The sequence below is a fragment of the Letharia lupina genome (assembly GCF_014066315.1).
Source record: "Letharia lupina isolate WasteWater1 chromosome Unknown contig_9, whole genome shotgun sequence".
Lineage (NCBI taxonomy): Eukaryota > Fungi > Ascomycota > Lecanoromycetes > Lecanorales > Parmeliaceae > Letharia > Letharia lupina.
Genome location: NW_023502978.1, coordinates 1,087,383 through 1,110,399, shown reverse-complemented (window position 1 = coordinate 1,110,399; position 23,017 = coordinate 1,087,383). Strand labels below are relative to the sequence as shown.

General features: G+C 51.9%; 7 protein-coding genes across 7 annotated transcripts; 4 read left to right on the top strand and 3 right to left on the bottom strand.

The window, feature by feature from the left end:
- Positions 1-2,157: 2,157 nt before the first annotated feature.
- HO133_010811 (uncharacterized protein) lies at positions 2,158-4,431 on the top strand (the record flags this gene model as incomplete). The annotated part of the gene is made up of 3 exons (XM_037301662.1): positions 2,158-2,171; positions 2,251-2,529; positions 2,586-4,431. 3 exons carry the CDS (start codon positions 2,158-2,160, stop codon positions 4,429-4,431), a joined length of 2,139 nt encoding a protein of 712 aa, XP_037153296.1.
- Positions 4,432-5,428: 997 nt separating this feature from the next.
- On the top strand, positions 5,429-6,175 carry HO133_010810 (uncharacterized protein; the record flags this gene model as incomplete). The annotated part of the gene is made up of 1 exon (XM_037301661.1): positions 5,429-6,175. The coding sequence occupies one exon, from the start codon at positions 5,429-5,431 to the stop codon at positions 6,173-6,175; it is 747 nt and encodes a 248-aa protein (XP_037153295.1).
- Positions 6,176-7,102: 927 nt separating this feature from the next.
- On the top strand, positions 7,103-7,562 carry HO133_010809 (uncharacterized protein; the record flags this gene model as incomplete). Its single annotated transcript, XM_037301660.1, has 2 exons — positions 7,103-7,278; positions 7,469-7,562. 2 exons carry the CDS (start codon positions 7,103-7,105, stop codon positions 7,560-7,562), a joined length of 270 nt encoding a protein of 89 aa, XP_037153294.1.
- A 135-nt stretch (positions 7,563-7,697) lies between these two features.
- HO133_010808 (uncharacterized protein) lies at positions 7,698-9,382 on the bottom strand (the record flags this gene model as incomplete). The annotated part of the gene is made up of 3 exons (XM_037301659.1): positions 7,698-7,925; positions 7,975-9,150; positions 9,215-9,382. The coding sequence occupies 3 exons, from the start codon at positions 9,380-9,382 to the stop codon at positions 7,698-7,700; spliced, it is 1,572 nt and encodes a 523-aa protein (XP_037153293.1).
- Positions 9,383-10,052: 670 nt separating this feature from the next.
- On the top strand, positions 10,053-11,579 carry HO133_010807 (uncharacterized protein; the record flags this gene model as incomplete). The annotated part of the gene is made up of 3 exons (XM_037301658.1): positions 10,053-10,742; positions 10,791-11,193; positions 11,248-11,579. 3 exons carry the CDS (start codon positions 10,053-10,055, stop codon positions 11,577-11,579), a joined length of 1,425 nt encoding a protein of 474 aa, XP_037153292.1.
- Positions 11,580-12,334: 755 nt separating this feature from the next.
- Positions 12,335-15,417, bottom strand: HO133_010806 (uncharacterized protein; the record flags this gene model as incomplete). The annotated part of the gene is made up of 2 exons (XM_037301657.1): positions 12,335-13,156; positions 13,204-15,417. The coding sequence occupies 2 exons, from the start codon at positions 15,415-15,417 to the stop codon at positions 12,335-12,337; spliced, it is 3,036 nt and encodes a 1,011-aa protein (XP_037153291.1).
- A 776-nt stretch (positions 15,418-16,193) lies between these two features.
- HO133_010805 (uncharacterized protein) lies at positions 16,194-18,033 on the bottom strand (the record flags this gene model as incomplete). Its single annotated transcript, XM_037301656.1, has 5 exons — positions 16,194-16,907; positions 17,021-17,498; positions 17,550-17,589; positions 17,638-17,696; positions 17,756-18,033. 5 exons carry the CDS (start codon positions 18,031-18,033, stop codon positions 16,194-16,196), a joined length of 1,569 nt encoding a protein of 522 aa, XP_037153290.1.
- Positions 18,034-23,017: the final 4,984 nt, after the last annotated feature.

Below are 23,017 nucleotides of genomic sequence, written 5' to 3'. Positions count from 1 at the left end.
ATCGATATGTACATAATCGTCGACGTTACCATGGGAAGAAATGCGCGCGTAAGCGTCGGCTGTACGGAGTCGGTCACGCCAAGCGGTGACCATCTAATCGTATTAGTCAATGAGTATTTAGAGACTCCGGTAGTGTCATACCAGATCATTGAGCATGTTTTTCGAGGAGTCACCGAACAGAGAACCTCTTTCCTAAGCATCTCCTTCCACAGGCCCCATTCTGCAACACACTCATGTGATCTACTCGCCAAAGTTGCCACATCACTTAATTGACTCAACAGACTATCTCGTTGTATCTTTCACCGCGATGAAGGTCATCGGACAGGTGGAGGTATAGTATTCCACCGGCGAAGATGACCAGTACGAATGGTTGTATACTTTGGTCAAGCTCGAACACAACAGTGATATATTCCAGGCGCGCAGCACCAGCCAGTTGATGGAGCTTGACGAGACCGAGTCATCGCTCATACCAAGAAGAAAACCTCTACCCTCTGTACCCGGGCGGGCTTTGTCGAGGTTTTGGGAAAAACTGGTTCATGATAGTTTGGTGTTGGGACCCAACTGTGGCGATCATGAACTTGTGTAGTGACTCAATGATTTTGAGCATGGATCATTGAAAGTAGAGTCGGAGGAAAAGGGGCAGTAGCTTTGACTGGTGGGTGCGAATAAGCCAGGGGTAGACGAGATCCTGCAGCTCCTGGCGGTCTAGTATCACTATCTGCATTGAAACCCGACTGAATGCTTGAATGTCCTATTAGACATTGCTAGACACCTACTCGGACGTTATGAAGCAGGACTTGTTCAGGGGGGAAGCAGCTGCCTCGTTCAAATCGCATGCGCAAGCACTTCGCTGAGACCAGGATCACGCGGCGTATTACGATCCCTAAGATAAGGGACTCAAACAGAATGTGGCGCACCAAGTTCCGTTTGTGTGTAGCTAACATGCATCTTTCCATAGCGTCCTGATGTCTGGTAACAAAAGATGGGGCCTATAGCGGGATTGGGGGAATGCACGTTATGGTACAGCAAAATTGATTGTATTAAGTGTAGCCATTTCATAGGCAGCGTTTCGAAGATTATTGTAGTGACAGGAGAGAGCAATTTGCTGCTGCTGTCATGGTGAAGGTAATTGAGAGCATAAGTGGTGGGGTATCAATTTGCTTTTGCAGTCAAAGCTCCATCGCGCATTCCCTGTGTGAAAGCTATGACACCCTTTTGAGGCGTGTTGGAGCCAGTGACACTATTGACGACAGCAACGAGCAACGAGCAACGAGCAATCTCCACTCACGCTCGCATCATGATTCAACATTGCCAGCTTCGTTTGAGATGTTTACCATTGCCAACTCCAGATGCTGCAGCCAAGAAGAAAACCCCTTGTCTCAACGCCCTGACACTCCATACGCTCCCTCCATCCTCCCTCCCACAGGCCTCTCCCCTACTTCGCCTTCGATTTCGCATCACGCGCTTTCTTCAATGCGGCGAGACGTTTGGCTTTGATGGCCTCGCGCGTCTTCTTCTTCTCGGCGCGCACGGCGTGGGCCTTCTCAAGAGGGGTCTACAGAATGTGGCAAAGAAGTCAGTGAATAATTGAAGAGATGATAACAAAGCTAAGGGTAAAGCGATTGGGATTGAAAAGGCGCGTGACAACTGACCTGCTTGGCTGGTGCCATTGTTGGGTGACAAGTGATGGTGCGGCTTTATTTGGTTGGTGATTGAGAGGTGAGGTGATTCGTTTGGCGAGATGAGGAACGAATTGGGTGATGCAGTGAGAGGGGAAAGGTTGATGGATGGTTGTTGATGACAGGAAAGAAGGTCTGGGGATGCTGTGTTTACTCTACGCAAGCGCGCTTATTTTAGCTTTACCGAGTAGGGTCCAAACTCACAAATCAGGGTCCAGAAGCCGCTAAATTGGATCGGGCCAAGGCTCGTTAAGGTATCTCTGGGCAAAAAAAAAGTCTAGTTCCAATCATCACCAGGAGACTCCGAAACATTCTATAGCGTTTGACCATTGAACTGCATTGACACCTGCTTGGCTGTCGATTCTTGAGTCTGTGGATACGTTTAGCCGGACTTATTTGCTTGACATCGCCAGCCCATGCTGAACGTTGCCCGCAGAGGTACACCCTCTGTCGCAAGATCACTATTGTTCCTCTCAACATGTTCGAGATGCAGTAGGCCAGCCCACACACGAGATCTACAGCGATGCCTTCCACAAATCATATCTCCAATAACAGCGAGACCGTTCGGCAGCTCTTCCCAATGGAAACGATCCGCTGCAGCCAGCGTCGCGGCGGAAGACGAAGCCATTGAAGGGGAGATTGAGCAGGAGGTCTTTTCGCAGACACCACAATCCGATGCCCAAATAAATCGAGCCGTACAACATGGTCCGGTCACAAAGTTCAAAGACCTGGCGGAGCGTGGGATGGTGTGCCAAACTGTCGTGGACACCATCACAAAAAACATGGGCCTTGAGACTATGACACAAGTACAGAGCCTGACCATGAACGAGTCGCTCAAGGGCCACGATATGTAAGCAAGCCATCAGAATGCCATCACAAGCCGCAGTCTTCTCATCCTGTCAATAGTCTAGCACAAGCACGTACTGGGACGGGGAAAACCCTTGCTTTTCTTATACCTCTCCTCCAAAACATTATCAACGTGGACCCGAGGCTTGAGAAGCGCTCTCGTACTGGCCGTCGCGGCGATTCTACGCATATCAGAGCCATTATAATATCTCCGACAAGAGAGTTGGCGGAGCAGATCGCGGTGGAAGCAAAGAAAGTGACAAAAGATACAGATGTCATCGTACAGACCGCTGTCGGTGGTTCGGCAAAATCGCAGGGGCTTAGGAAGATCAAGGCAGAAGGATGTCATATCCTAGTTGGAACTCCAGGCCGACTGAATGACATTCTGTCCGACCCCTACAGCCAAGTCCGAGCGCCGCAGCTCAGCTGTTTCGTTCTAGATGAAGCAGACAGATTGCTAGACCAAGGATTTGCGCCTGAAATCCGAGCCATACAAGACCTTCTACCCAATAGGAATCAGGTCGATCGACAGACGCTCCTTTACTCTGCCACTGTGCCTCGAGAAGTCATGAACGTTGTCCGCCAAACCATGAAACCAAATTTTCAATTTGTTCGGACGGTGCAGGAAGGCGAACAGCAGACCCACGAAAAGGTACCCCAGAAACTAGTCAATGTTGGGGGCTTCGAGAACCTCATGCCCGCTGTATTCGAGCTCTGCAAACGCGAAATTGATTCAATAGCGAATACCACGGGAGGACCTACACGACCGTTCAAAGCTATCATTTACTTCGGAGCTACGGCCGATGTCTCGCTTGCCGCTTCTGTTCTCAAGAATCTGAAGAACCCTGGACAAAGCATTTTCCACCAAGGCCCTCTGCATCCCGCTAAGATTATCGAAATGCACGCGCGGCTCACTCAAGATGCGCGAACCAGAGCAGCAGAGGCTTTTCGACGCGCAGAGTCTGGAATCATGCTCTCGTCTGATGTGACTGCTCGCGGAATGGATTTCCCAAACGTCACTCATGTCATTCAAGTTGGTCTACCACCCTCAGAAGAGCAGTACGTCCACCGTATTGGTCGGACGGCCAGAGGAGACAAGACTGGCGAGGGTTGGATGTTCATCACAAATCTGGAAGCTAGAGAAATCCGCCACAAGCTTCCGAATATGCCTCTAAAACCCGACAGCACTCTCGAAACCGCCAAAGTTGACATGAAGAAAGATGCTCAGCTGCCTGAGCACACAGCCAAGACTTTGACCACGGTAGGTGATGCAATGAAAATAGTACCCCGCGGGCTGAAAGCCGGATCGTACATGGCGGCTTTGGGTGTTTTCCAGTGGTATGGCAACAAGCAGGTACTCATAGATGCTTTGAACGACCGCGCAAGGTATGGTTGGGGGATGGAGACGCCACCGATGGTCGGTCGAGCATTGGCATCGAAACTTCGCCTCGATCGAGTACAGGGTATCAATATAGGTCGTGAAGATTACCAGTCCAATTCCGCAGGCAATGCAAGGGATGTAGGTATGCAGGGGCGCTCAAGGTTTGGCGGAGACAGAGGAAGCTATGGCTCTGACCGGGAAGACGGTGGTCGTCCATCTTACGGAGACCGCAATCGCGGCGGAGGCGGCGATCGCGGTGGCTATGGAGGGAGCTTTGGCGGAGGCCGTGGTGGAGGCTACGGAGTGGACCGTGGCGGAGGTAGCGACCGCGGTGGTTCCGGAGGGCTCTTTGGCGGAGGCCGTGGTGGAGGTCGTGGTGGAAGCTACGGAGTGGACCGTGGCGGAAGCAATGACCGCGGTGATTACGGAGGGAGCCGTGGCGGAGGCCGTGGAGGCAGCTACGGAGGGGATCGTGGCGGAGGCCGTGGTGGCTACGGAGGACGAGAGAGCAGGACTCGGTATTAGTATCTCATACTTCTGTTGTTGAAGATAGAGCCATGTTTGGGTCTTTACAGCATTGTAATAACCTTCTGTTCTCGTTGTACAATAATATTCATCTGCATGCTCAGTGGGCTATCACCACAGCACAAGGACTGCATGGACGGAGCTCGGCGCCAGGCATATACAATACACTCCACTTTCTACAGTTCTACTGAATGTTTCACGAGCCACTTTTCTGAAACCGAGAGAATTACACTTCTGAATTCGTCCGCTGCTATCTTGTTGAGACTCTCCCCCGTGCCGACTTCAATCCTGGGTTTCATACTTGCAGAAACCAGGGAAGAGAAAAAGGTGGCCCTATGCGGCATGCATAGCAGCCTTGACAAGGCTCTCAGCTCACCGTCTTGGAAAGTTTTGTGCCTTGCTCAAAAAAGAAAGTTTGTGTGTGTTCGCCCACTTTGCTCTGCAGCGCGCTTGTACGAGTACTCGTACCCATCAACCATGAGAAGCCACAACTGCGATGGGATTCTGGTATACAGTATACTTCTATACTTCCCAAGGAAAACTGCAGTTCCTGTCCATCCTACTCACACAGAATAGTAATTGATATTAAGTTCAATAGAGCTGACGCTGTGAGTTGGATGATGTTTCCAAGGCTGTTCGCCTCATTCCTTGGTCGCAATTTAGCGTCACCAGCCTCGCGCATTTTAGCCGGCCACCTCATTGACGCACTACCTACACAGGCGATGAGGCAACTTTGCTGCCCAATTCCCTTTCATGCTGTCCCACCTTCCTCTTGTGCAATTCACCATCTGCTTCTTCATGTTCATCTCTGTCTTCAACTTCATGTCACTCACTTGAACTACCGACCTTACTACCTACTACTATAGCGATTTGCCCCATTTGCGCAATTACTCGGTCTTGACTGTAACCGCCCCATCAAACCGACGGCTGCTCGCAGAAGGAACTTGCAGTTTGCAGCTCACCTCTAAGATACACCCATCCCTCGACCTCGATCACAATGCCTCCTCTCCACCCGTCATCTGCAGCGCCGATATCAATACTCCGACATCCTCTCGAACTCCGTTCCCTTCTACCATCACTCCACGACCTTGCCCCACGCCTCCTATCCCCAAACACCCCTCTTCTACCAACCAGGACGACACCATTCTCCCGCACACTCGCATCCCTACTCCGACGGCAAACTACAGTCACAGCGACCGCCAGCCCCATCATCCCCGCCACTTACTCCGGACTCAACTCTGGCCCCACACCCGGCACAGTAGTCGGCATCGTCTTTGGCTCCGTAGCCGGCTTCCTCCTCCTCCTCTGGCTCATATACACATGCTTCGGCTTGGGCGGCGGGGCCCAAGGCAGTTCATCGGTCGTGGAAGAAGAAGTCATTCGCCGGCGTTCCCGGTCCCCCCCCCGCCGAGCACCCTCACGACGGTCCTCTCCGCGATCACCACGGCGGACGGTTGTTGCATCCAGTGTGTCTGAAAGTGAAGTCGTGATGGAAGAGGTTCCGCGAGAACGTACGCCACCGCCGCGAAGGAATTCGAGTAGGAGGGCGGAAACCATTATTGTGGAAGAAACAATAAGGCGAGCGCCTCCAGCACCCCAACAAGATGCATTTGTGGAGGTGATTGAAGAGCATGACGAACCACCACCGCGGAGGAGTAGGAAGGCGCAGGGTTTCACGCATATTGATCCGGAAGCTCTCGGTGGAGGAGATGGGAAATTCAAGAGAGTGCCTAGTCGGAGATGAAAGGGTCGAAATCTCAAGATGAATATAACATGCAGAAACCACGCTTCCAAAAGCCCTCTACGAAGATGCACGGGCAGCTACGCTTTCTACGCCCTCTAACATAGTGCTTCGCCCACAATCAAGATTGATGGAACGGGCATACCCGGATCTTGAGACACGGCCATAGTCATGGAAGAGGAAATCCGATTGGATGACAGCTTTGACGCTGTGAATGAAGGAAGAATGGATGCAAATATGGGGTTTGCGAGGCGTTCCAGATATCCACATGTACAATAATGGCCCTGATTCGGCTTGTTTCGTGGTCTCAGCGATGCTCCAGCGACATTTGACATGTTTGTCTTCGTCTTTTATATTCAAGCATCCGTACTCGAATGGCCAGGCCGTTTCTCCAGCGTTACTGTTCGATGCCCTGAGCATATTCTTCGTCGGATTGCTTCGTGCGGTCTCTCGTATCTGGCTTGTACTTGGCTCGCCATTCAGCAATCAGTCAACACTATTTGCCACCTTCTCCAAAACGACGAAACTACTATATGACTTGATGTTTCATCTCCTGATTTGTAGAGTGGCAGCAAAGCGTGTTCTTTGTTCCGCCGTCCCCGCCACTGCCGCCCGAACACCGAGAGCTCCGCCACACCTCCATAGATCCACTTACGCGGCTGCAAGACCCTTCACTTCTCACAAGGCACCTTCACTTTCTTCCTTCCTACCCCCTTCCTCCCTCAAAACAACTTCCACCCTCCTCATCAAACACACGAACCTTCACAAAACACACGAACTAACCTCAACACTCACTCCCCCCCACACCAGCTCTCTCCAACCCCACATCACCAAACCGCCACCCCGCACCCTCGACTCGTCCGTCCTCCGTCACCACACCACAACAACCCCAACCTCCACCCCCCCCATTTCCCCACCCCGACCCCAAAAATGTCCACCAAATACCCCCCGCCCGCCTACCCCCCACCCGCGCACCAAGACGCCGGACCCTACTACCCGCCGACCCAGCAACAACAACAACAACAAGGCCCCTACCACACGGGCGCGCCGACCCCGTACCAGTACAACGGGGGCAACGCGCCCGGCTACGGGGGCCAGGACCGCGGGTACGCACCGCAGCAGCAGTACGGGTACGGGTACGGGCAGGGGGGAGGGATGTACTACCAGCAGGGAGGGGGCCCGCAGGGGTATTACGCGGACGGGAGGGGGGGCGGCCGGTCGGGGGCCGGGGAGGGGATATGCGCGGCGGTGATGGCGAGTTTGGCTTGTTGTTGTTGTTTGGACTTTTTGATTTAGGGGTGGGTGGGTGGGTGCGGCGTCATGCTGGATGCAATTTCGTGATGAGCGGGATGACACGGCAGGCGCAGGGGAGTTTGATTCGGACTTGTAGGATCTTTTCTAGTCTAATGGCGGTCGGAGATTTCGAGTGTTCAACGGAAGATCAAACCCGCTCAGTGACGGTGCATGCGAGTCCCAGATTGAAACGCTTGCTCATAAAGCGGAGTAGCGTGAAACAGGCCTATTACTATTGCTTATCCTCAACGGAAGCCTTCTCAAGGTCCTCAGTCACATCGGCCGCAGCGTCTTTTTCTTGCCCAAGCTCTGTCTCAGCAGATGCAGTACCATTAACCGAGTTGTTGGCTGTAGCAGGCTTCCTGGCGTGATCGTGGGTTCGCCGGCTGGGAGCCGAATGCTGGGGTTCTTTAGCTTCAGCTTCGAGACGGTCGATCTCTTTCTGCGCCTTTTCAACGTTCTGCTGTGGATTAGCTTAGTGCAACTGGATGAGCCGGATGAAGACGTACCTCCTTAGTCTTCCTTTCTTGGTCTTTCTTCCAATGATCCCTTTTCTCCTTGAGCTTCTCAACGACACTAGGCACACCGGCCTGGCTCATCGGCGGCTCTATATTGACCTTGGCGAGCTCTTCAATGATGCCAATGCTCAGATTGAATTTGCCCTCCGTAGGCGTCCCAGGTGCAGGCGAGCCAGCAACGCTTCCCTTCTTGCCCTTCTTGCCCTTCTTGCCACCGGTCCCCATAAAGTAGGTATCCTCGCGATCCTCCTTCTTGGATATTCTCGTCCCCTTAAAGTCGGAATTCGCATCCACGCTTCTCTGTGCCTCGGCCGCAAACCCGCTGGGACCTCGTAGCGATTTCGATGCTTCAGGTGATGATGGGTCGAAGTAGCGCATCAGGCCCTCCGCTGTCAGTATCTCATCCATATAGGCAGGCTCACTGGCCTCTTCCAATTTCTTGTCCGCGATCTTTCTCCGCTTTTCTTTCTGGTATGCATCCCGCTCAGCCTTCTGCTTTTCTTGCCTTATCCTGTACTGCTCTTGGTCCCAGTCTCGATATGACTTGTTCGCCTTGAAGTACTGGTCTTTGATGTCTTTCATCGCAGCCCATTTCTCTTGCTGTTCCGCATATGCATTACTTCGCTCATCCCGAAGCGAATTCAACCCTTTGTACGCTTCGTCCTGCTCAGCTTTGATAGCCTTCAGCTCCCGGTCTGCCTCGTCGTATCTTTGACTTAACGCTTTGGCCTCTGGGTTGTCTAATTGCTTCCTGAGCTCTGCGATATCCGCCTTGACTTTATCTATACCTCTTTGGGCTTCATCGAAACCACCAAAGGCTTTCTTCTGCTTCCGGAGGCTCGAGATCTGTGCTATAGCTTTCTTCTGATCGACCAACGTTGCGTTGCTTGACTCCGCTACCTTCTCCTGGCGTTGTATCTCTTGATCGATGTCTGCGGTGTTTTTCCAAGACACTTGGCTTCGCTTCGTCTTCTGTTCTGCAATTTGAGACTTCAATCGAGCATCAAGACCTGCAATCTTCTCTTGTATACCACCGCGAGACGATTTGAAGCCAGACTGTTGCTGTCGTATATTTTGTAGTTCCGTTTTGAGCTCCTGCTGCCTTTTACCGGAGGGGGAGTCCTTATTTTGAGGTTGAGCGAGATCGATCTTGGCCTTGATGGCATCCTATATGTCGTCAGCCGATTGGATTACGGTAATGGGTGGGTACTTTTGGGTTTGACAAACGTACCACTTTTTCTTGTGCAGCTGCATGCTCCTTCTGTGCCTTTCCAAGACTCTCTTTATATTTCTGTTCATCTGGCTTTTCCGGCTTCGTTTTTTGAGGCTTCTGAGTTGGCTCTGAGCCGGCATCTATTGTAGACAATGCGGCAGCGGCAGGTGTTGCGATATCTGCCATGATGGCGGTGAGATGTGCAGCAATGCAAGCACCCAGTCGCAGGTTATTGCATTCAGTAGACGAGGGCAATTGTGACCAAGTCCAAGGATCATAAGCGACGGTGTAAGTCACGTATGCGTTGTGATTTTGATGTAGACTATACAAGTGACTTTTGCAGCGAATTAATTCCAAAAGTGTGGAGACTGGAGACCGATTGTGCATATCGGCATAATGTACGCTAGTGTGAATCTGGCTAGCTATCCTTGTGCATAATAACAGTAGATCTTGCCTTGAGATCCAACATCTCCTTGTTGAAGAATGAAGCGACGACGACGACCCTTCACCACTACTCCGCCTCAGCTTCGCCTTGTCTCTTGTCCACTCCTGACCAATGCCGCACGTTCACGGAGCGGCCTTACCTTGACTTAAGCAGAAAAGGCTAGCTATGACCAGCCCTATCTATCCAACATAAGTTTCCAATGCTCATATTCTAAATTGTGTTCTCGTATTCACAATCGCGTATCAATCTTGGAAATGAAACTTAGAATTAGAACCCCCAGCGGCTGCTCAGCCTACAGTCCAACATGAACGCGTCCGGCCACCGCCATGTCTCAAAACGCGCGGTCCTCCCAGTCCGTCATCACCAGGAGCTCTGCGATAGCAACTGGCATCAAGGGCTTAAGACTTCAGGATGGTCAATCCAAATGGCTACCACTTCTCGAACACTGAATATTACAGTACCCTGCAGGTAGTCCCACAACCACAAAGAACACCGGCATGGATTGATGGGTTATTTGAGGAGAAGGAATCTCTCCAGGTGTGGCCGGAATCTACATTGGAACCAGTCAAAGCACGACTATTTAGTGATCCGTCCGATGCGCCAGAATTATCACCCTACAATTCACCCCTAGCTTCTTCGATAGCACCCGATGCATCGTTAACTCGCAGTTTCGGGACCCTCATTACAGAAAAGAAGGGTGGTGCCTGGAAAGGAGGCCGAACGATATGTGGAATTCCACGGAAGACTTTCTGGATTCTGCTCGGGGTGAAGCTTCTCATGATGGCCCTAGTAATCGCTGTCCCAGTGGGCTTGTTCGTCCGTCGGGGCAAGCACACATCAGCACACGCCAATGCCTCGAATGTGCCGCCAAGCAGCCCCATAATGATAAGCAACACCTCTAGCCTCGCCTCGATCGCTTGGAACGACACCAATGGCATCATGCAGTACCGAGTTTATTGGCAGGGCGAAGATAATATTATAAGGGAATCTGCCTGGAATGCGACCGCAAACTTGTGGCAACTCTCGAATAGTGCAATAGGCATTGCCAAAGCCAATTCTCCATTGGCTGCTGTCGTTAGCGGTCCAGCGGTCTATCCATTTGTAAGTGCCAAATGGCCACCAGGCCGAGACAAGAGCTGATCTTTGCAGCAAATACATCTCGGTGCTATCAGCGCTAGCGATACCATTGTCTTTTGGCTCTGTACCGACCCTGAACTAGTCGACGGGGAGACTAATTTCACGAGCGGGCCTTTCATTGACCCTACCAATGCACCAGCCGCACATACAGCTCTCGCCGCGACTTGGGACCGTGCGCTTGACTGCAATGGTTGCTCCGAAACCCTTCTCCTTTTGTACCAGGATACCGCTGGGCAGTTGGCATTGGGAAACTTGACCGTTGATGGGTGGCTGTGGTCTACACTTTTTGCAAACCCAGTGCCTGGAACAGGCCTTGCGCTCGACGTGCGATCCATGGGCAATGTGACAAGAAACATAGCCATTTTCTACCAGCTTGGAAATGACTACCTTACAGCAACGCTATTCAATGGAACTAGTGAGTAATTCTCAGTCCCTGAAACCCAAAAGTCATCTGCTGACTGCTTTCCAGCCTATCAATGGGAGACCCGAGAATCAGATCCTATCGGAATGATCGCCGCCAACGCCTCCATAGCATCCTTCAACTACGGCTCCACCTCAGTAGGCGTGACGCTGGACGAAGTCGTCTTATCGACGGGCTCGAATGGGACAGCGGTTAATATTTGGGATGGTCAAACCCAGACGTTTGGGACGGGGGAATACTCAACGGTCCTGGGAGAGTCAAGATCATTGGCAACCAATGCGGATGCACACGCGTACGGCTTGCAACATGGTACTGTCAAAGAGTTCAAAATTGATAACATGCTCGCTTGGTCAGTCGTTGGGAACGTGACTACTAGTTAAGACGACGTCGAACGTGAAGGCCAGTTGTGAGGAGGCCTCCAAAGTAATCGAACGCAGCATCGCCCTTGGCGGAACCCTCGCGCCAAGAAGATTGAATGGTGGAAGCAGACATGGAAATCACATCGTCCGTGACTCTAGCACAGTCCTCGGACCGATCCCCATTCGCTCGTTACATCATCCGCTGGTGGCAGAACTCACCCGTGATCCAAACCACCCCATCAAAGGAAGGGCCAGCGCCAGGAGCAATAACATCCGCGCTACAGTGCTACGACCAAGGAGCCTTCTGGATTATCAGAGCACTTTAAAGTTCAGAATACGGGAGGCAACGGGTGACTTCTGGCGCGTGAGCGGGCTACCTTGAGCCTTGGTGAGGTGTGTGTTGATTCACCGGTCGAAGTCCCTTTAGGGGACAGTAATTTTCTTCCGCCGGGCTCTAGTCTCTGGTGCATATATTTAATATTATACAATTTACAGTGTATTAGTGATCGATCAGGCGGAGAGATATCGTGTCTGCAAATGAGCAACATGCGGGTAAACTGTCGCTCGTGACAAGCACGATTGCATTTCCCATTTTTCGGTCCGTGGTACTTGAAACAGAGTAGTATGATCGATCTGATGGTATCAAATGCACCTCCCGTCAATCTAGTCCCGCTTGAAGAAGAACCCTCACTCAATGCAAATCATATCTATCATCCGTCACCACGCGAAATGCCCCTTACAGCCATCGAATTTGATACCGTCCCATCCCACCCCATCTAATCCGGTCCGTTCCATATACCCTCATGATAGCCCCCACCCCCCGCACCCCCAAACCCTCCACCGCCATCCATCCCGCCCTCCCCACCGGCCTGCGGGCCGAAAAAGAAGCCCCCGAACAAATCAGGCAGCTGGCCCCCACCATCGGCCCAATCGTGCTGTCCATCGAACCCCAAATTGGCACCGACGTCGCCGCTGAACACGGCAGCGGTGTTGGTGGTGTCGTTGTTCATTAGGAAGTCGAAGTCGAAGTTGTCGTAGGTGGAGGGGCCGTTGTTGATCTCGTTGCTGGGTGGGAAGGATGTGGGGAGGAGGGAAGTGTCGAAAGATTGGTTTGGAGGTGCCATTTGGGTTTGTTGCGGGTTTGACGGGGTCGTGGAGAGCGTGGATGGGGGAGAGGCGTTGGAAGGCGTGTAGGCGTATGTGGGTGCTTGGTTTGGGGCGATGCTTAGCAGGGGTGCTTGCCAGGTTTGAGACGGACGGTGGAACATGCGGCCGTTTTGTGCGTCTTCCGTGAAGAGGTTTTTGAGGTCATAGTCGAACTGTGGTGGTGGTCGAGAGCCCATGGTTGAGAAGCTGGAGGGAGGTGGGATGCGCTGGTCGAAATCATTCTGTGGTAGGATTGGAGAATCGTCGTCTTGTCTTTGCTTCGCGAATTTGACTTGAGAGCCGAAGCCGGTGGTTGAGACGCACATCTTGACGGTCGCCTTGCTCATGCGCTCAAAGGCGTCACGGCAGGCTTCGGCAGGTGGGCATTTTTCGATGAGATCGCCTAGGACGGAGGTAGCTGCGAGGACGGTGAAGTCGACGTCGTCAAGAGTCTGTCGGCTGTCAGCTGAGGTGGTGCGGTGGTGCTCGGGCTACTTACCAGACGGCTACGGACGGTAGGCGAGTGCCAGATAGAGTAGAGAAAGGCAATGCCAGCCATGAATAAATGCACGGTTGCGAGGTAAGTGTAATTGACCAGATGCACTCGATGTAGCTGACGGTAGAGTTTTAAGACTCTTTGACCAGCTTCAGCAACTTTAAGAAAGATTTCATCCTCGTCTTCATAAGAGTCCGCGTTAGGTGTCATAGGGCTTTCCACATCGTGATGAGGGCCGACTTCTCCCGCAAGAGTATGCGGTACACTAAGAGATTGCCTGTACAGCATGATGACAGCTTGCCAGTAATTCAACTCTAAGAATTTGATAGAAAACTGGACTGTAGTATCCTGCTGGAGGGGGGCGCTCTCTTTCCATTCCCACAGCCGTCGATCAATGTCCTTTCGCCATGCATGGAACGACTCGAATGGCTGGAGGAACGAGCAAGAGAGTTTGGTGTGCATGAATGGGCTTTTGCGCTCTCCATCCTTGGCGTGTACCCTCTGGGCTTGCCGATATTGCAACACCTGCAGAATCTCCGATTGAAGGAGACGAAGACGGAAATAGTGATGCGCAACTCGCTTGTAGCTTGGTCCACTAAAGTTGTGTGATGGTATCAAGAAGCCGGTGGGAGTAATATCTTTATCATCGAGAACGCTAGGCCAGTCCGTCGTGATGACCGCGTCCGAGATGCCAAATGGGCGACCCACGCACGTACTCACGAGGCGGTCAAATGAATATACACACCACCAGAGTCGACGTCGCAGGTCTCGGACCCATTCCCGTCTGCCCCGTTCTTTCGGGTCGAGACCTATAGGTGCAAAATCTGATTGATCGCCGCCCATTGCGATGTCGTGTCCTCTTGCGAAGCCAGTGCTGTCTTCAGTGGCATCGACTCCTGCACCATCCTCGTAGTGAAGGCCGAGATCGACACCTAGCCGCGTAGCAACACCAGTGATATACCACAGCCCCGGCGCTACAGGCCTTAGTAAGGCAAAACCTGCGAGCAGCAACACGGCCTGCAACTGCTCCAACCCACCACCAAACCCTTCCAGCCGATCAGCTGCAGGCATCGACCCAAGGAAAGATTCCAGGTGCATCATCGCCGAGGCATGATACTCTTCCGGCTGCCTCTGCTGGCTCGACAATTTTTGCTTTTTCGGGTTCGGGGAAGCGGGTTCTTGCTTCAAGCCTGGCGGTGTCGATCCTTTTGTTCCGGAACTCGGTGAGAGGTTCGCGGACGAATCTTCCAGAATGATACCTGCGCCAATGGCAAATACAATGTTCAACATATAAAGTTCGCGTGCTGATCTTCGCCGCTCTTTCGCTGCGTAGGCTCTACCAAATAGTACCATGAATTCGCCTCGGTGTAAGATGGGTATCTGCGGGTTCGCGTGCTCGAAGTAGAGGTTCACCAAGCGTAATCCTAGCTCTCTATCCGGGAAAGGTGCCGGTTTGATGTTTGGCTTGGTCTGTAGTCCGAAAAATGAATCCCGCATACTCGTGCCACCCGTAGCAGCAGCAGAGCCCACTGAACTGGGCTTGCTTCCCCGACCGCTCCTGTCACCGCCTGGTACCGAGCTCTTGACTGCTGCAAAGACCACTCTTGCAAATGATATACCGCTTGTAGAACCTAGGAAACGCGGGTCTGAAGCTCCTTGCACTGAAACCATGCCAATATTCGAGACCAATTTGTTCAGCTTATCCGACTCCTCTTTCTGCTCCCATTCCGATCCCGACTCACTCCCGGTATCTGCCCTTTTCCGTTTGATGACATTTTCCTTCGCGCTCGATCGCTCAGATAGCGGTGAATGAGCTGTAGAATCGTCTTTCAGAGGCTTAGAGCCAAGGTCGAAGTCGTGAGAAGGTCCGAAAGGGATGTTCCGGTCGCTGAGAAGCTCTTCAAGGTATCGCACCCGACTCTCAAGGTAGTAGACATATGTGCGAGGGATCTCTCGTTTGGTAATAGGGTCGAATCCGACGCATTTCACGCCCGCTTTCTCGCATGATGTGCACGCTGGGAGATTCTGGTCGCAGCGATTCTTTCGCAGTCTGCATCGATTGCAAGCTGATACGTTGCGAAAGGAGGAACTCGCGCCGGAACTGGCAGGGGCGGAAGTAGTATTGAAGGTCGAGGTACTGGAGACGAATGAAGGATGGGCAGCACCAGGGTAATCGTAGGTTTCCTCGGCCCGGGGGCGTTTAGTGCCGGCGTTCATGATAAGATGAACAGATAGCACAGAGGTAAATCACACTGCTGGCATGTTGACAAGTGAAGACATGCCAGGCAAATCTCATGTTTCGAATGACGATAATGATGATGATGATGATATGTATGATACGTATATCTAAAATGTATGATATGTATGAGAGTACGCTTATTATGCTGGAAATGGGGCGAGGGTATCAGGGTCCTAAGCTTGCAGCGTCCCGGTCAAGATCCTAGTGAGCTTCTATTTGTATGCAGCGTTTTAAAAAGGAAGCCCGGACTGATAAAGGCGATCACTGATCAGCCTTGCCTTATCATTTCGCCCTATCAACCGACTAAACTTGTGACAAATACCTATAAGCATTGGTACCGCTACTTCCAAGTCAAACTGTACGAGTACCAGTACCCGGCCTGTAGAGGATCTGTACTTTAGACTGTAGAGCAACAATGTGTGAAAGATTTGGTATTTGGTATATGGAATATTGTCATACAGCATTAGATAAAACAGGATACGAAGAGCAATAACGCTAATCTATGGGGGTATCCGGATGGCAAACGAATACAATGCACAAAAAGCAAGTCTTTCTCCCACGCTTCCCTGAACCAGGCCAATAATTCTCCCTATACGTACCCTTTGACCTGTCTGTTAATCCGCTGTCGTGCTGAGATCCGCCTCGAGAATGATGTGGCAGACAGGATTCGATTGGCCGTCAAGTCGTCTATGAACGAAAAACAAGAAGTTTTGCGCCTCCCCGGGTCCTGCCGAGCGAAGCGTCGAATCATATGCTAGAGGAAGTTGAGCGTCGACTCTGATTTGGGTATCTGTACACCACCCTCTTCGAATTGCTGAAGATCCTCAGCGGCGTTGATGGCGGCATCGATGGCAAGGGCATCGATCAAAGCTTCATCTGCAAGACGCTCTTCATCTTCATGGTCCATTCGACCGTCCACTGCTTCAATCCAGAGGCTTTCCAGCGCTCCTAGAATGCAGACAACACCACATGCCCACCAGGCTACGCCGGTGAAGCCAATTTTTAGACCCCAAGAGTGGATCAGACCTGTCACCGTTGGACCGAAAGCCCGGGCCAGACTGGCAGAGGATGCTGCAACGCCATTGATTACCCCTAGAACTAGCGAAGAAGGGGCTGAGTTCGTGAGAAGGATTTGGTTCGACGGAAAGGCAAAGCATTGAGCTGTTATCTTCCAGAGGAGGCATAGGTAGACTCCCGGCATCTGAAGTCCTTGTGGTAGAATGACCAGGTATGGCACCAGAAGGTATAGTAACGGCCATGTCATTAAGACACAGCGAAACAACTTCAGGGAGCCAAAGTGGCGTGAAGCGAACGGGAACAGATAGAGCTGAGCGACCATTGAATAAACACCTTGCACAGATAGCATCAAGCCTATTGTCTGTGACGAAAGGCCGAAACCACCAGTGAAACGGAATGGCAGGGATATTGGCTCTGTCGAGATCGGCTCGCTCAGGAATACTGGCATTAGCTGATCGAAGGCTATTGAGTGACTACATTGACGTCAGCAACAGATTGCGGGCATCAGGCGTGTGGATCAGCTCACTATGCGAGAAGACCAAAGCCAGCGATGTTCAATACTACCTGCTTTGTGAAGGCTTTCCTGACTCCTCGCGGCTTGTTCTTCACTCGTCTTTTGCCTTTCGTTTTTGCATCCGCGGGCAGAGCCTTTGGAGAAAGAGAAGGGGTTGAGGGTTGGCAAGGTGAGCCTTCAATCGTTCTGTATCCGGGGGGCTCTTCGTCTTCTAGAAGTGCGGATTGTTCCTGAAGATTAGCCTCGCCAGCTTTGTCCACGATGATCTGATCTGCTGGTCTGGTCTGGAAATGGCCCAGGAGCCACCTCCCAGCTTCAATACCGAAATCTCGGCGACCTTTCAGCTCCTCATGGGTTTCTTCCAAGAAAAGTACGCCGACCAAGACCCCAAAAGCAAGGATGACAGCGCAGACAAGGTTGGGTAGTAAGAATGGGAATTGGTCAAAGAGCGTGCCTCGGGCGAAGAATGTAGGGAAGGATTCGCAAGGTTGGGCCAAAGCTCCGCCAAGCGCAGGACCTAGAAGTGACCTTCATAGCATACTTTAGTACAAGCCGATGTCAGAGGCGAAATCGACGTACCCAAGACTCCAGACGAATGGCATGATAGCGTAGGCTTGAGCTGTTCGACGTGAGCTATAGTGCTCATCCCATCTTGAAATCCACTTACATTGATGCTCCTTGACCGTGACAATCTCGGCAACTGTAGTTTGGAGAACTCCCATATTCCTGCCATGTCACGTAAGGTACAAGTCCAACGAGAGAACGCAGGCTTGATGGGTCCTTACCCATTGAGCAATCCTCCCAGGGCTCGCCCTACTAGCGCAACTGGTAGATTTGGAGCAAACCCGAATACCAGCATACTGAGCGCCGTTCCTGCCAGTCCAGCAAGAAGCACCGGCTTCCTTCCCACCCTGTCGCTGATCCGACCCCAGGCGACACCTGATAAGAACTCTGCGAAGGCAAATGCGGAGGTGACCAATCCGGCGTAGACAGCAATTTGGCGGGTGTCAGAGGTGATCTTGAAGGACAGGATCATGTAGTAGACGTAGGGGAAGATGGACATGAAGGCGATTGGCTCGCAGATGCGACATAATGCTAATCGGGAGGGTGGATGTTAGCCAATACGTAATGTGCAATAATGATGGACAAACAATGAAGCAATGAGCCCCAGTGTTAGCAACCGATGGCATTCGATCGGGGATTGCTTTGATTTGCGTTCCCCAAGGGAGAGAGAGAGACATACCAAGGATATAAAGTTGCTTCGATGGGAACGGGGCTGTTTGGGCCTTGGCGACATGCTGGCGCCGGCGAGCTGGTATAGTGGAAGTCATGTTGGCCTGTGATGAAGAGCTTTGACAGCTAAAAAGAGGTGTGCAAGGCAGGCAATTTGTAGGAAGTTCTGGGGATGTTAAGAAAGAAGAGGGAAACGGCTGGAATGATCAGCCACGACGCAGGGACGTCGATGGTGAGAAGCCAGGGAATGGATACTGCACGTCAGATGGGTCTAGGGGAGCGATCATTCAATTCTAAATGATTCATGTTTTAATAGAACCCAGTAATTTGGTGGCTAACAGAGAGAGTAGAGGAAAGATGAGATCTTCTAACACTTCGGCTCACGTGGGGAGGCGTAAGTCAGGCAAGTTAGCGGAAACTTATTACCAAATTGATAAACTTGCAGGGAAACGGCCATGCAAGCTTGATATAGCAATTTACGGGGAAGGGGAAGTTAGAGAGCTCATCAGCTCATGAGCTCAAGGTGACTTGGTTGACGGATATGGACCCGGAACTTTATAGCCTTGTCCTCTTGAGTGCGGTGAGCATGTTGTCCCGCTGTACCTCGTCAGCTTCATTCCCATTGGTGCACAAAGGATGAAGTGGCGGTGGAAAGGGAAAGGTACCGGTATTCGCTGTCTTGTGCACTTCTCTAGTGAAAGAGAGTCTGAGGTCATCATGTCCCATGACCACTTGCTAACGGGATGGATCATTACGCCTGGGGAAGGCGATTTCAGGCGAGCAGAGAGGGGATGACATTCCCTGTTGTGGCCATGGGTATTTACGCCTTGTTTTTGTGTGACAGAAGATGAAAGAACCATGGGGGAAAATGAATACTCCCGCAAGAAGAAGGGGGAAGGGAAAAAAAAAATTTAAAAAAAAGGGATCCACGTTGGAAGAAGCATGCTGCGTCCGGCACTTGGCAAGAGCTTAGGCGAAGCTAAAAAGCATGCTGGTCATTGCCCCCAGTTTAGCGGCTAAACTTAGTGCGAAACGGATTCCCGGGTCCTATTCCAGGGGCCATTGCTGCATCGCTGCCTTGCATGGACAGGTTCTGTGAGGTACCGTAGCCTAAAACGTGGCCCTAGAAGTTTCCCGGGGGAGTCGGGTACATAGCCTTAAGCTGGGGGATTCAACGGCTTCTTGAACCTTGTTTACTCTTCTAGAAATCTAGGAATTTAATGGGGGAAAAGAAAGGGGTTGGTGGCCATGGTGGCGATTGTCATTCCTACAGTCCTACCGCAGACCGCAGAGTCACCGAAAACAAAAGTCTTGAAGGGAGGATGATGATCGTGATGCCATCGATATATTCGTCTTCCGGAAGGCGCTTTGAGCCGTACTGCCATCTTAGATCCTTCGCTGTCCTCGAAGACGCGGCCTTGGTGTGACCTAAGGTATTCTACGGCACACGGTTGCGATTGGATAGGGTCAAAAGAGCGGTCAAGAAAGTGGAAAGGAAGATCAGGCTGGACCGTGGTGTCAGCGTGAGAGTTCGGATTTTCAACGCCTTTCCATCATTCCATGCGGTGAGTGACCCGTCGCCAATGGAACTAGGTAATGGACTGCCCTGGGAGTTGCTTCAGATCGAGAGATGATGTACGGGGCAGACGGGTCCTATTGGTCAGCGGCTTCAATTGAGATTAAGGACAGTTCCGAGAGGAAACGCCCACCGGCATCCCGCCCTGCTCTAATCCATCACACCAAGAGCATTCCCTACTTACTTTACTTCCATCGCGCGCCGAGGGTCAAATCTCAACAGTCTGTTCGACTTGCTGCTCTTTCCCTGCGGTCGGTCCGCCGATAAATGCTCTCCGATGGGTCGCATCATCGAGAGCCTGCTTCACAACTCCCGACCCTGGTGCGAAGTCTTGGGCCGCGGTTGCGATTGAATGTCTGTACTTGCCATGGATTATATTCCAACGCATGCCTGTCGTGCATGAAGCACGCGGCAAACGACAGGGATCACAGCCACAGTACTGCAGCTAGAGAAAGGAAGTTAGCAGCCACCTCGGGAGGCCACACCAGCATAGGAGGCTTAGGAGCATAGGGCCATAACAACGGTGTAGGCAGCTCTAAAGCCGATTCACCCGACAAATCTCCGAGTGCCTTCTGGCACAACCGGGCTGACTCCTCCGCCAAAATCAGCACTCAATTACTTACTGCTTCTACTGTTGGGCCGCTGGGCGCCAGAAGGTTCTGAGGCACCTTAGTCAATCTCCGCTCTTCAGCCCTACTCCAAGCTTGATTAATCCTTTGTGGGATCGTTTGCGAAAGGATCAGATCCAGATGACCCGCTTATTGGCATATTTGATGGACCGCCATCATGTTCAATTCCAGAAAACTCATTGCATCGCTTGGGTGCCGATGCCTTTCCTGCTCTCTGGTACTCCGTCTGATTGTCCTGAGGCAAGGCTACGCGTCGGTTATGCAATGGTCCTATGGAAGACCAATCAGGGTGCCACAAGTGCTGTGTTCGTGTCCATCCATACCCGTGACTTTACTGCATGTTGCCTACTTGTTGGCGGACGGCATAACCCGACAGAGAAGATGCTTTCATGATCTGGGTAGAGTCCACCACGGTCCAGCTTTATGCTGCAGTACTTTTCCCAACATACCTCTGTTTCGAGCCAGACTCAAGCTGCCCACGAAATGTAAAGGACCGAAAAATAATGGCGACGATTTTCCGCTACCGCTACGTTGGGAGTCGGTGTGCTGCAACATCGTGGTCCCCTACCACAAAAGTTGACCTCATTGGCTGATAAGGTCAACCATGGATGTTTTATTTACGGAGAACACTCTCGCACTATCAAGGCTATGCTGCTGCACCTTGAAGTATGATCATCAGTCACTCGCCTCCGTGGACCTGAAACCCAGTATCAGAGGCAGCTCTGCATGCATGGTACCGATGGAGAAGCTCGGGGAAAATGTCAGCTCTGCAATTACTTTATCGATAACAACTCATTGGACTTCTAAAAGCGGGTTAGCATGACTCGTGACTTGGGAGCCCAAATTTCGATAACCGCCATATTCACCTTCAAAGAAGTTAAGGGGTTAGTACAGAATGTGCTGTAGATCATGAATCGAGTTGTTTCACGCGCTGATTTAATCCTCTTTGCGGGCACTAGACGATCGTTGACAACTCAGAAGTAAACAGCAGCCTTCCCGGACAGCTAGCCCAAGCCACGAACAGGGTTTTATGGAGCTGAACCGTAGACAGTAGCGACGGCTATCTTCAACATTTCCCATGCATGATCTCTCATGCATTGCACCCCTGCTCTTCTCACACCATTTACCTTTTCCCGGCTTTCGAATTGTCCAGCGCTACGCCACTATTCTTTCAACATCCATGCCAACCATATCCATTCATTTTAACCAGGATATAACCCAGAGGATCATTTCTGTGAAACTGCTGCTCGAGTGCGCCTGGTTTTACCTTACCTACCTAGAAGTATGTCTTTCGGTTACGTCGCCGCATCTGCATATGCACATTCCGCGCAAATCCTCTATACCCCTACATCTTTACCGATCTCGATACCTGTGACGTCGGAAGCGCTTTCGGCCTTCTCACGGACATCGAGGTTCCTGCAACAGGTAGAGCTTCCCAACTGCTTCACGGACCGTGTGAGAAGATCAGGAGTGCGCGAAACAGCGTGTATGCATGCACCTCGCAGAGGCTCGCAGAGGGAGACCATTGGCTTGGGACCTCCGAGGAAGACCGTGCTACATTCGGAGACATTCCTCAAATTACGCTATACCCAGTGTTTCTGGGGTAGAGAATGAGCTCCTACCCCGAGAATTTGCGATCTGGCGAAGCTGCCAAAGCTGCAGATGTGATTAGGAGACCCTTCCGTGCGCCGGGAAAAGGGACACTAGTGACCACTGACAGTACTTACCCGAGGAATCGATGGCGAACAATATCAATTCAAAGCTGTGAATCGACGCCTATGAAGTCGCCTTGGAAATGATTACTGGACATACTGGATCATTCCTTTGTGTTCCGCAACTGGGCCAATCTTTTCGACCAGGCTTGTTTGGGGCTGCCTGGAAGCGGCGGAGATTTCGAGCCAAGCTTTCACTCATCGCCCCGACATAAAGAGGCTGGACGCTGGAGCATGATGGCCTGTAAAGTACTGCCGGGCTCTGCTTCGCCAGATGCCACTCAGTGGCCGCACAAACGATCCCAGGTGCGATTGTCGCGAGCGAAGCTTTGGGTGACTACGCTGTGCCGTAACATCGACCTCTTCTTCCTCCTCGTCCAACAAAGAAGCGTCTAGGACCGTACCTCAAGGTTTAACCCTGCAGCCATGCCTGCCGATGCTCTCGTATCCTCACTCTTACGACATTTGGTGTCGAAAACCCTCCCGGGCCGGGTCGACGAGGGGAGAAACCCCAGCCTGTGAACATCGACCACGCTCGCCGCTAAGGTGTCAGTGTTTGGGTACAGCATGGGTGCCATCGATCACGCCATCCGGCCTTTTCCAAAGCCGCCTCTGCGCTCGGTTTACGCTCGAGACGGTGAAGGGGGCTGCGGGCAGGCCGGAACACGACATCGATCCAGACCCTGACGGACGCCGTACCTCTGACCGATGCCGGAGACGGGCAACATTTCACGACCAGTAGTTATGAGGTGGAAGGGGATTTGCGAGGTCGAAAGAGATGGGCCGTGGTTCTCTCTATACTTGAAGCGAAGATGGGTGGCGACACTTGCACTATCGGCCCGACTGGAAAGGATTAGGGTGGGTGAGATAAGGCAGCGATACTTATGATTTCCGCCG